At 40.4% G+C, this 13,498-nt stretch overlaps 1 protein-coding gene across 1 annotated transcript in view; it reads right to left on the bottom strand.

Moving 5' to 3' along the window:
• TBXAS1 (thromboxane A synthase 1) overlaps positions 1 to 13,498 on the bottom strand; it is a 228,663-nt gene that overhangs the window by 164,957 nt on the left and 50,208 nt on the right. Inside the window, exon 2 of the mRNA XM_058805104.1 lies at positions 12,119 to 12,212. Coding sequence (XP_058661087.1) covers positions 12,119 to 12,212 — 94 coding nt within the window. The remainder of the gene's footprint in view (positions 1 to 12,118; positions 12,213 to 13,498) is intronic.

Consider the following 13,498-nt stretch of genomic DNA (forward strand, 5'->3'; position numbering starts at 1 on the left):
AACAAAATGCCTTAGCACGCAACAGCCCAGAAATTCTGCAAAAATAAAAACTCATTTAGCTGGAGGCAGGCAGGGAATATCAATTTTGGTAACAGGAATGATACAATTACGTTCCTTAGCAATTAGTCTCAATAACAGACAGACAGTATCTCTAGTAAATTGTCTGCAGGCCAGATTTTACCAGTCTCATTCATACCGAGCAGAGCCTACTAGCAAGACCCCCTTCATCTCAGTGCTGGGGGAATAAGATACTACTTTGCAAAAGTAAAGCAATCAGTGTCAAGCTGAAAATGTTGAGTTTCATCACACTTTGCTCTGTTAAACCCTGTAATTGCTGAGTACCTCTTTCTAGCCAAAGATTATTTTTTTTAATTTGATCAAATCATAAAAATTATTATTATTATTATTAATCCAGAACACAGAGGTTGGACTTTGCTGTTGGAGCATAACCTCACACATCAAGTCATGCAGCAGCAAAAGATGTGGCACTGAGACATCTGTTGGGGGGGGGCGAAAGTCACATCCCTGCACAGCAGGAATTCTCCTGGAGCTCAGATTTGCCAGCCTACCTGTCCCCAGACACTATATTGATTCAGGAAGATACTAGGATCCTCCAACCTTAACTCCATAACTTTTCCCTCAAACATTAAGAACAATTTTTGCACCAAAAGGGCTGTCAAGCACTGAGCAGGCTGCCTAGGGAAGCAGTTGAGTCACCATCCCTGGAGGTATTTAAAAGACATGTAGATGAGACACTTAGAGACATGGTTTGGTGGTGGATTTGGCACTGCTGGCTTAAAGGGTGGACTCCAGACACTTTTGCAACCTAAAAGACTCCATGTACAGCACAGCCTTAGCAGGAACAGAGGAAGGACAGCCTTACACAGGTCCAACCATGCTGCAAAAGGTTCTTGTAAACTGCCTTCTCTACTGCCTCCGCAGCTAAATATAATTGAACCTGAAACACTTGGCCATGCTTGTGCAGAAAGGTGGGTTTGAGATGGAGGCTGGAGGGGAAGCCTGCAGCACACGCTGCAGAGCTCCCTCGCCGGCTCCAGAGCAATGCTGTGCTCTGGGAGACAGGAGCTGTTCAAATGTTTTGACAGAACACGCCGATTCCTCGGGAATGTTTTTATTCTAGTCGATGTGCCAATTCCGCACAGATTTCCAGCAGAAAGCAGGCAGACTGTCTGGGTCTGCTGAATTAAAACGACTTCACCCAGAAAGAAGAAAAAGTTGCATTTTCAGACTATTTTTACTCAATCCATCATTGTATTTTAGTCAGTTTGCCGGATTGTTTTCAATTTTACCTGCAAATTCCATTTTTTAGCAGTATCTAAAGACAGGCCAAAAGGCATCAAAACACTGCAGAAATTGCTCAAGCAAAAGACCTCTGAAGACTTCTGAAACAATTTTGTTATGTAAACAATGCAGAGATTAACAGGGAAACCCAAAAATTAACCATGTTCTAACTAGAACTGCTTAATCTGGTTCTGCAAGAACCCAAAACCTCCATTTTTGCATTTGTGGTTGTCTTTCAAAGGCTTTCTTTTTTCCCTTTGCCTTTGGGAATTATTTATAGGGCTATTATAATTTGAGGTCTGGTCTTCTCGTGGCAGGTCTTCCATCCAGGAAATGAAATAGCATTAGAAAATGAAATCTCACGTTTATGAGGTCTTAGAGATGGCTCCCTGGGGCACGGGAGAGGAAAAAAGAGGTAGGGAAAATATAAACACAAATATAACTACAAGATACTTGCAAGGTCCCTAATTCTATCTGTGATGAACTTTATGAGACTCTTTATTAAAATAGAGACCTCTGGTATAAGGTCACCAACAACTTTTTTTCCCAAAAGCTCTCCCATTTCCCCCTTCCCTGTGACCAAGTGCCTTTTCCACTCCACCTTGGCTGCAAGGTGCTTCTGCTCTAGATTGCCTTCAGAAGTGGAACAAAAATAAGGATAAATCAAGCGCTCCCCTCCCTCCTTCTGCCTCATCACACACTTTTCACAACGTACCACATGTTGCAGTGTATTAACAGATCAAGGCAGATGTGTTCACATCTCTGCAAAAATCATGTATCAACCAGATTTCTTATTCAAACCCCTCTGTGCTTCTTTCCTAGACTACTCTCTAGAGCCACAACATCCCTTATCCTGTCTAGGGCTTATCACCCACTGCTTCTTCTAAATATATGGAAATAAAAGTAAATAGAGGCAAATCAGGGAAGACTTTGGGGCTCACCATCCCCTTTCTCTCTGTGTGTCCAAAGAGAGACTTCCCTCAACATCTTGTCAATATCTATATTTTCACCCCATCTTACCTCAACAATAACCCTAAAACAATCAAATCAATTAGGGTACGAGTTAAGTAATCAAGCCAATACTACTTCTCTCACATGAAATAGTTTATTAACCAATATCAAAAATGTAAAACATGAAACTCCGCAAAATAGAACAATTAATTTTCTTTTACTAGTATGTAAACAGAGGTGTGAAAATTTTGATGGAATGTATTACATAAACCTATCTAATCATTCAAAATCCATTCATAAGAACGTACAACAATTAAAGGAAAACAACTAAAATCAAAACTGATCACAGAACATAATTAAATTATCTACTCAATAAATTAAACCTTACACCATAATAAAAAAATAAAAATAGATGTGTGTATATATACATATTATCCCCATAATTATAACAACACCTTACCTACTCCAATACATACAAAAGATAATTAACAAAACTATCAAAGGAATACTCTTAATACAAAAAGAAGGGGGAGATGTCGCAATCCTAAATGCAGGGAATTCTCAGAACTTTGGGCCTGTAAGCCAAAGCTTCGAATTAAACACAGGATTTGATCTGAAACCTTAGAAAAGGTCTCCAAATTTAGGTAGAAATGAGAATGTGGATTTACAGTTTAAAGCAGAAACACATTAAGAAATTTTAGAGTTTTCAACATAGAAAAAATAAAAGTACTTAGAAAGATAAACAAGAAGTTTAGAATACAGTACTGTAGGTTTGTGTATCATAACATGATTAACTAAGAGAACTTATACTGTAGCATGAGTCCATAAGACAAAATATTTAAGGACTGGATCAAAAACAAATATCCTTATTAACAGTGTTTTGTTAGTCAATAAATCCTTAAACAGTCCTATAACTAGGGGTCTTATGAACCATACAGTAAAAATGTAAGACAAACTCATCCTTCCCATCTTTGTAGAAGATAAGAAAAATAAACCACATTATCTAAAATCTCAGAGGTCCTGTCTCTAACTCATTCAAAATTCCTTGAAAAATCCCCATATTTTCCCTTTTAAGTGGAACAGGAAAAGAACCATTCAGCAGAAGAATAACACCTATGTTTAATGTCCCACTCAACTTCCCAGAGAATATTTCAACTCATCATTGCACATGACTTATTGTGGTTTCTTTACCCTAACATTCACTAATCCTACCTAAATCAACCCAGGCATCATCTTGCCTATGAAAGTTCACAGTTTTCTAGACTCACAGAATCAAAAAAAGTGGCATCAGATATAATATACAAAACCCACGGAAATTCAGCAAACAGCAAATAATATTTTGCAATTATTTTAACATTTATTTCTTGCATCCTTTATTTTGAAAATACTTAGTTGAGAATATTTTTGAAATACGTAGCTCAGTTTCTTTTTCTCTTGCTTATAATTTTTAATTTTCTTGAAGTAAGGTAAAATAAGTTACAAATATTCAGTGAGTTGTTTTTGCTACCTAAATATTTAAAACTGTCCCATGGCAACTGCCCAAAGAACACTTCACTTTTCCCTCTGCTTTTTTATAAATCTCTTAAAATTCATAGATTATTACAAAATAACAAAATCTAAGCAGGAAAAAAGGCTAATAGTTAAAAAACAATGAAAAGTTAGAAAGTCCAAGGACAACCCAAGACTATAATTAATTCACTCATCCATTCATCAGCGTTGTATGATGACAAAGACAGAAAGAAAACACAGCAATTTGAAACACATTTCTTTTTAAAGCACACAGGTTTGTTTAGGCTTTCTATTGGTTTTTCTTTCTAAAAACCAACCAACCAAAAAACCACCTAGCCACAATAAAAACCCAGTCAAGTCACAAAAAACCTGATTAGATTCCAACTCTAGTTGATTCTTGTTTGACATTACCATCTAAATTTAGACATGTGCCAAGGCCTCTGAGGCTTAGGAGAAACAGATTAACTTTTGAACTTTCTACTTCTCCAATAGACTCTGAAGAGTAAGGAAGGACAGATCTTTTCTAGGCACCTCGTGTTTCTGGATCAAGCTGCAGAAATGCTTATTAAAAAAATTCAAAACAAAAAGCTCTCAAGAAAATAGCTTCTCATTTATTTCTGAGAAATTAGGAGAACGCTGAGCACACAACAGCCAATTTACACTCGTGCCACTTTGCAGCTACTGAAGCCCTCACAGCCCTGCCCACCCTACAAACTCACCCTGCCTTTCCATCATCACATCCATTTGACTATAAACCATGAGTATGGCCTCATTTCACACTCAGTACCTCTTAGGAAAGTTATATTTCAACTCTACATCCTGCCTGGGAAGGGGGAAATTGGGAAGAACCCAGAAGGTCATGAGTCTTATAAAGCTACCGAGTGGTGATGCCATGCAAACCAGAACAGACAACCAGAAGGCAGGCACACAACAAATACCAGAGATTTACCAGCACGTGTTTGAACAGGCAATTCTCCAAAGCCTTCTATTATTCATTTTAATACAAAGCCTCGCAGAAACCAAGCCTAGCTAGATGCAGCAGACCAGACCCATAGCAGCTGTACCTGCCTATTCCCAGAAAGGACAGGGAAGTATTTTGCTTGTCAACCTTTCAGGATGACTTGCTGTACAGAAAGCCAGCTTCTTATCTGAAAAGACATGTCATGCTGTAAACATTTCTAGTGGAGCTTGGGTTAGTAGCACTTGTAAGAAAACCCTAATGAAAATAAATTGTTATGTATTTACCCATATGCTGAGGAGCATATGGCTAATGCATTTAGACACTGCTAATGAAGTTAAGACTCTGCTAAATTTGTTGGCTCATGGATAACAACTGTTCACAATACCCCATCTGAGCCTGCTATAATTTTAGCATTACAACTGATACCTGGCCATTATTATACATACTGATCTTGCTGACATAAAAGAACTGGACTTCCAAATGTGGGATTCTCTGCATGCGATAAGAAGGTGAACAACACAGGATGCTTCCAAACTCCAAACTGATAGGTAATGTGAGCAAGTTACAATTTCATGTAAAATAACAGAGTTGATCATATCCCTGATGCTGTTGCTTTCTTTCCTAATTTCAAGATTTTATCTATTCCAACCCCTCTCCTTCCAGGCCAGTACAACTACAAGCAAAACTGAAGAGAAGACAGTCACACTTTAGAAATAGTCCTGCTTTTTCACTTTCACATGTAAAAGCCCATTGAGTTTACTACAGCAGCTATTGGAATCCTCCTGTTCAAACATCCCTACTTTGCTGCTTCTCAAGATGAGGATCCCTGCTTCTTCTGGAGCTCAAGGTAAAGTCCAGTTTGTGACTACACTGGCTGTACTGGTATGCTACTGCCTTTGCAACTGCACATTATCCCATTCTCCCAGCCCAAACACTGTGCAGCTCAGCTGTTTGGGTTCACTGCTGCTGCATGTCAGGCCAGAGCTGGCTTTAATTTAGCAATACACACTACTTGAAGAGCAGGCTGCATAGCAAATTCCAGAGGGCTATGTGCAACCCTCTGGAATGTGCAAATGATGGTGATGAATGTGCAAATATACTCTCCAAAAGACATAACACGTGGCAAACCTCCCTAGACCATTCTCAGTTGTCATTTTAATGATGCAGAGCTCTGCTCTCACTTGGGTAGTCATTTGGCAGCTGCCACCAAAAAACCCATCAGAGGACAGTGGTCAAGGATGGCACAGAAGAGAAGTATCCTTCAGCGCTGTTATCTTGGGGACCACCTCACTCATTTGTATCAGAACTCAGGCCTGGCATTGATTCACAGCCCCACTTGCTCTGTGAATATTGCAAAAAAACCATATAAACTCCCTCTGGCCTTGGAGCATCCCAGTCCATTCAAGACAGCAGTGATATCAGCTTCCCCAAGCCTAACAGGCCCCAGAGAAGTTGTCCAAAATGTTTCACCATAACCTGATCAAAAAGCAGACCTATCTATTCCAGTGTCATCTTTATCATCTTGCAGGTGGATAAAAGAGGCTCAAGGTGAAGCAAAAGAAAGAGATTTGCTTACCCAGAAAATAAGAAAGCTTTGCCCCAGTCAGATTTGCCCAAACAACAAGAGTTTGAGGAAAGCCAGGAGCAGATCAAGGTGTCTCTTCTCACTCACTGTGCTGCCACAGACAACATCACCCCCTTTCCACTTAAGAGCTACCAACTGCCTTAACCATTGCCTCTTCCCCCCTTGCAGCATTTAAGAAGGCAAGCATGAAGTGTGTCAAAAGAACCAAAGCATGGGTTAAAGGATACCAAAACCATGATGGTGCTCATCAATGAAGTCTGCATCTCCTTTCTAGGGGCAACTGCTGAGATCTATGGGGAGCATTCACACAGCCCTGCACAAAAATAAATGTTAGAGCTGCTCTAGAAAAAAGCCACACCATTCCTTGTAATACAAAAAGGAATTGCTTCTTCCCTCAAAGGAAGAACAGTATAGTCCAGAAGAGCAAAGGCACCTCTCATGACCACTACCACCTTCATTGCATGGGTCACCATTATTCACCAGTAAGGCAGTGATGATTCACCCCCTTTTTCTATCACATGAAACCTACCAGGTGCTTTGTGCACCCTAATACTGTCTCAGGATCCATAAATGTTATTTAAAGTAGATGCCACATTGATAGCAAACACAGTTATGGGAAACTGCAAGTGCAAAGAGGACACGGTGTCTCTACAGAAGGGTCTCTGAGGTGCACACACTGCTCCCCAAACACCCTGCTGAGACCCCACCAGTGCAGGGACAAGCTGGGGTGAGCTACAGCACAGCTCTACCTGATGCTCATCTCAGAAACTGAGGTCCAGCTCTTGCTAAAGGCTGCAAATAGCATTTAGTCAAGTGGGAGACAGCCAATTGTCTCGATGTCTTGATTTCCTGCTTTAGGTTCCCACAAAGAGACACTGCACCAACTTTGTCAGGTTATCTGACAATGCCAACATCTGATCAAAGGTAACACAGACTATCAGATGAAACTAGGAAAATGCACATCTTTAAAGGGGAGAAAGACTGGCCTTATAGATGTAGAAATTTACACATAAACCAAATCTAACCCCAGGTTTTCTGTCACGTTGCAGACAGTGAAATGGCTAGATTTAGATCTGCACCAAATACATGCTCATGCCTCCCAGTCTAGGGTGGTGGCATTCCCAGGATGTAAGAGAAGACCTGGATCACCCCAAGAGGTCTGCTCTGGCAGTCAGCAGACCACAGCAGACGCACACGGGCATCTGGGGGAGACAGACAGGTTGGTTGGTGACGCCACAGCCAACCTTTCTGGTTCCACACAAATAGCTATCAAGTTGCAAAACACACACTCCCTATCTCATTCTTCTGTTGTTTATCTGCACAAAGAAACACAAAACCATATGCAGGCTTTCACTGTCAATATAAGTCATATTATTCTTGTAATTCAATCCAGGTCCAGAGCCTGAGAGCTCCTTCTCCCCCCTTTTTGCTCCCCTCACCGTTTGCCTCTCTCCAACCTTGTTTAGGTTTGAATGCTGTGTCATTAAATTCCAGAGCAGTAAACACTGCAGCCTTTCTAAGCACCCACACAGTGCTTTCTAGGCTAAAAATTAAACATGGGGCAATTTCATTCATGCAAGGACTCTGCCTTTTATTTTCCTTTACGTCCAACTTAAAGGATGCTTTTGGCAGATGCGTAATGAAGGAAAAAAAAAAATGTTTTCTCTCTGCTTCCTCCCTGCACTCCCCCCATTTCCACTCCCACCCATCAGCCATAAAACAACACAGCCCAGCCAGATCCCAAACTGAAAGCAAGACAAAGCACCCACACAGCCCCCACTTCCATTCAGCAGAAATGGGCCACTCTGGGGTAGCCCAGGATCTACAAGTAGGCCAGACTGGAATAAACAGAGTAAACAAAGGGTATCCTGTCCAAGCTGAGAGGGGCTAAAGAGAGGGATGTCTTTCATTAACATGCAAGGCAGGGATGCAAGCACACAGACAGTCAAAAGCACCACTGGAGCTTGCTAGGAGTAATAGGAAGAAAGCAGCACATGATCACACCACTACTGTAAGGACCCAAAGCACATCATCACTCAGCTGCACATCCTACTTAGCAAGGACCAAAGCAACCCACACACCCACCACCACCCCAGAACATCAGCGCAGCCCCAAAGCTGCTGCAGCACAGTGTGGCTCTCCAGGAGGCTGAGCAGGGAGCAGTGCACACAGGTACACTACCAGGCAGTCAGGGCCGTGCAAATGTCAGAGCCAATGACATTTAAAACAGCATAGCTGTCATTTTAGGAAAGGAATGGGAAAGGGGGAGAAAAGCACAGCACAGCCATAGCAACAGGTCAAGTGTTTGCCAGAGAGAAAGGGTGATGCAGATTAGTGGCTTCTCAGTTTTCAGGGCATTTGTCACATAATAAAATCATTAGCCCGGGAATTGATAAAAGAGTTTGGTTTAGTTTTTCTGCAACCTGCTGCTATAAAGCCCATAGAGATCCACGTGTGAAAGTCCATGCTGTGCATACCCTGTGTCAGCCATTACACAGCTATCAGAAACAACCCCCATGTTTTTCCAGACTCATAGGAAAAATGCAGCACATGGAGAGGTGAGCAAACAGTCAGGAATTTGTAGCAAAACAGCAGCCTGTCGGCTGCAAGTCTGCTCAGTTATTGGAAAAAATTGAACATGCTGCTTTTTTTAAGCAGCCTAATCATATTTACTGTTACATCAGACTTAGCCACCACAAATTGTTCTCATGCAATAGAAGAATTTTTAATCTAATATGTTGGACTCAGATAATTTCCCAGCTGCAGAACTGCAATAATTTCCTATCTTCCCATTGTTGAGATAAGCTGATTAACTTGGATATGTTTTAGTTTCAGAGTGTGATTATCTCCCTTTATTTTACTTGAGAGAGAAGGGCGACTTACAGTAAAATAACTTTGTTTTCCCCAAGCCAGCTCTTAAACTCTCCTTTTCTGTGATGGAGATAAGTCTTTCCTGTTGCCTTTTCCTTAGCCCCTTTACTTTCCACACTTCCTCTTCCTCTCTCAGAGACACTACATTAACAGCTACTATTATTTTACTCAAAGCAAATACACTGTTCAAGAAATCTCTGAAATAATTCTTAAAAACAAATAAAAATCTCATTAACAAAATATTTTCTTGTTTAGAACACCTTTGAAAGTTTATTGAATATCCCACAACCCAGCACTACTGGTAAAATCCTGCTTGCAACTGTTCCTTTGTTTTCAGGCACATTTAAAGAAGAGTTGCAAAAAAAAGGATGAGGCTTGAAGCTCTGATTACATGCACAGTGCAGCAAAACAGGAAACTCCATTTATTTCAGTAGAAGTGATTTAGACCCAAGTAAGGGAGAACACAAGCAAACCCTTGAATTTATACCATTACAAATTGCAAAATACTGCTTACACAATCTTGGTGAGATTTTTTTTGACATTTAATGTTTTTTCTTAAATTCCCAGGTCATAGATTTACTCTATTATGTCAAAGGGACTTCCTCTCCTGCTTTATTTCTTTTCCTTGCATTTCTAGTGAACATATTCTAGGAGAAAAGCCTGAATCCATAAGATGACACTTTTTGGACTGCAAGGCTGCATATGTTGAAGCCTCTTGATTTCCTTTTATCTTCCAGATCTCATTTGTGTTTAAGGCTTTTCAACCTGTGTTAATTTGCAGACCAAATTCGACGCTGGAAATGTATGAATTACACATATGCAGATTCCCATACGGCACATATCGATTCATTCCTCTTAGTCACCATTCATTAATTCCTTTGAAATAAATGTTCATGGTTGAAAAGCACAAGTTTGATGATTTAATGGGAGTGTGGCTCATGTGTTTTCCCTGCACAAGATTAACAATACTAAGAAAGAACCAGCCTGTTTAAAGGGAGACTCTCCAAACAGCTATTTTGGTGGAATGGTTGCATAAACATGGAAGGTCAAGAACTTCCTAATGTTATATATGAAGCAACAGAACAAAAATTAACATTTTATTACTTCTTATTACACAAAAAAAATATATATAAAGTAAACCCAACCCCAAGAAGCCATTATTCGTGCATAGCAGTGTCCCTCACAGCCAAGCCCCTAAAACCATCCCTGTTTCAGGTAAGGTGATGGGCAAGCCCTGGTTCTCACCTGTGGGAAAGAGAAAGTGGACAATGTCCTCTACTGACTGCAGTGAGGGCACCTGTGCCCCGAGAATGGTCTACTAGATGAGAACCTGCAGTATAAAAGCAAGGCTCCCATTAATGGCTCATTGCTATGGGCACTATTCTAGGAAAGCAGATCCAGAAAAAATGGCAAAATACACAAGAGGAGGAAGAAAAGTTACCAAGACCCTGGGCTCCTCCCTGCCCATTCCTACTGGCAGTGAAAGCATGGTGTAGAAGATGGGTGGTGAAATGCCAGTGCTGGACATGCAGCCTGGCAGTGCTTGTGGCTTTGCACCACTCAGCTCCAAATCAGTTATTTCTCGGTATCCCAAGATAGAATTGCTCAGCTACCTTTAATTTATTTTTCTTTGTAAAATGTAGTAAAATCAAGGTTAACTTAAATCAGGCTAATGCAAAAAAGTTAACTTAATGAATGCTATTCTAGTCATGAAATTTGCCTAAGAGATCATATGATCATTTTGGGTAATTTGTCAAAACCTTTCCACTTCTATCTAAAACATACCAAAATAACTTAGTCTCTAGGCACCTTTACCTAACAGCAAGTGTTAGCAGGTAACTAATGATATCTGGATTTCACCACAAAGGAGCTACAGAATGAGGGGCTTTCTGCCACCCAGCTGAATTGAAACCCTAAGAGTGAAGGTGAACAGGTCAGCATCCCATACCACCAGAATCCCTTGAAAGTTAGTCACCCTGCCAATTCCAGTTCAAATTAATCTAGAGAGGATTAAGTCTACCTTTTATGCTATTTTCTAAATGAAATCAGATGTGCATGTAAAACTGGCATTTAAAAGGGCTTTACCTAATAATGAGTCAGGTATTGACAGAACAATCACCATGAAGACCAAGGTAAGAGGCAATATATTCTCATTAATAATTCAAATCTCAGCATGGATATCGATGACCATGCACTTAACAGGGAAAACTGGGCAGCAGCTGGAGCTGGCCCAGATTTCCTGAAAAGTTGCTGGGCTGCAACAGAGACACACTGGAGAGATTTTACTGCAAGATTCAATGAGAGAAATGGCAGCTCCTCATTACTAAGGTATCTTGGACCCTCAGCAATACCACCAAAATGGAGCAAGGCACAAAACACAGCATTAGCAGTCTATTGAAAGAGGATGGGTGAGAAAAATAAGGGAATAAAATCTGGAAGCAAAATGCCACCACTTCCTCTTCCTCATAGCCCTAATATTTGCAGCACAGAGCAACAACATTGAGCAGTACCTAATTCCAGTTACTGCTTGGGAGCAAGCAATATTAAAGGCTTTAAAATAAATGTGTACAAATTGGCAAAAGTGCAAACAAACAGAAAGGTTGTAGGAGCCAAAACCACTCAGGTCAAACCAGTTGGGGCTAGTTAACATAATCTGCTCTATTCACACAACTAAGTTTGTTTCACTGAGGGCATGAACTTTCTTGGAAAAGCTCATGTAATTAACTGCAGGAGTTTACACATTTTCTTTCCCTCAAGTTTACTTTACCCTGGAATTAGAGCTGCTTACACACAACTGTTTCTACCAATTCATTCAAAAAGCTGAGTTTTGCTTGTGTGAAGAGGTGGTACCAGTGAACTGTAGGATTCCCTTCAATTCCTCCTGCTTCCTATCCACTCTTCCCATCACTTTGATTGACACAAAGGAAAACATATCCTACCTCATGGAAAAAGAGCAGGTTTCCAATGAAGGGAAGAGGTGGAGGATGTTGGATCCCTACTCTGCTTAGCTTGGAGAATGCAGATGTGGAGTACCTGGAAAAAGATAAGGTAGGAAGTTAGTTTTGGATCTTGTCGTGATAGGACTTGCCACAGTAATTAGCTCAGGTGACTTCCCTAGATTCAGAGAGGGAGGAGAAGCTTTCTGTGCTGGTCAGACAGAACTGCCAGTGTGATTACACTGCTTGGCAGCTCCTCAGGTCACAAAAGTGAATGCAGTGCACTGGTGCTTCAGAGAGGGCAGAAGGACCAAGTGACTCAAACACAAGCCTGCAAAATTGAGCAGTGCTATGAGAGCACTGCTCCTCTTCCCACAGAGGGTCTTGTAAGTCAGAAGTGACTCTCCAAAGCTACATGAGGCTACAAATGAGATCAAAAGAAGCATTTGGGGCTTGACTTCTGTGGCACTGTTGGGAAAGGAACTAGACAGATTTTCACATTATTTTCTTCTTCCATCACCTCTACCTATACAGATCACAGAACAAAAATTGAAACCACTCTCAGTTGTCCATGAGCCAAGACACTGTCAGTATGTTCAAGTCAAACCTAGTATTTGGGCCAGATATGCTGATTAAGTGATTTTTTTCAAGCTGCCAGTCAGCAAATTAAACAAATATGAAAAATACAGAGAAACAAAACCCAGACTGAAAAGATTCATGCATCCCTTGTTACAGATGAAACTGTGGCATGTTGACAGGGACAATACTGGAAAAAAGGAAAAAGAAAACCCCAACCCCAGAGACTCTCTTTTTCCTCCCCACCCCCTTTCTTAATACAAACAATGGATTTAAGTCAATGGACTTCAATTAGTGAAACCTGAAAGAGCAGGAGCTAGCAGCAGCAGCTTTGATTGCCCAAAGACACAACATTCATTGTGCAGTTCTGTTTGCTGAGATTTCCTGCAGCACAGTACTTATTTTCTTAATAGATTTTCTTTTGTGAAGGTATTTTACAAAAATCATAATTAGGAGATACAGGTTTAATAATTTTTAAATAGCAACCATTTTCTTTTTTTAATGGGGTAGGACAAACCTTCACAAACACAAACTCCCCCACAAATCCAATAGAAATGATGTGTATTCAGTCTATGCAAGGACACTGTGTCAAGTACGACAAGGAATCATGAAGTAAAGGCACAGAAGTCAACATTTATTACACATTTTATACATATTATTGATTTCTTGGCTACTTAACTGCTTTAAAAAATATGAGATTTTCCTCAGCTAATACTCTTGGGAAAAGAAATGTTTTAACTTTAAAATGACAAAACAGCCTACATGATACATTTTCATCCCCAAAGAGAGGAATTTTTTTTTGCTGCT

This window comes from Ammospiza caudacuta, chromosome 5 (assembly GCF_027887145.1).
Source record: "Ammospiza caudacuta isolate bAmmCau1 chromosome 5, bAmmCau1.pri, whole genome shotgun sequence".
Lineage (NCBI taxonomy): Eukaryota > Metazoa > Chordata > Aves > Passeriformes > Passerellidae > Ammospiza > Ammospiza caudacuta.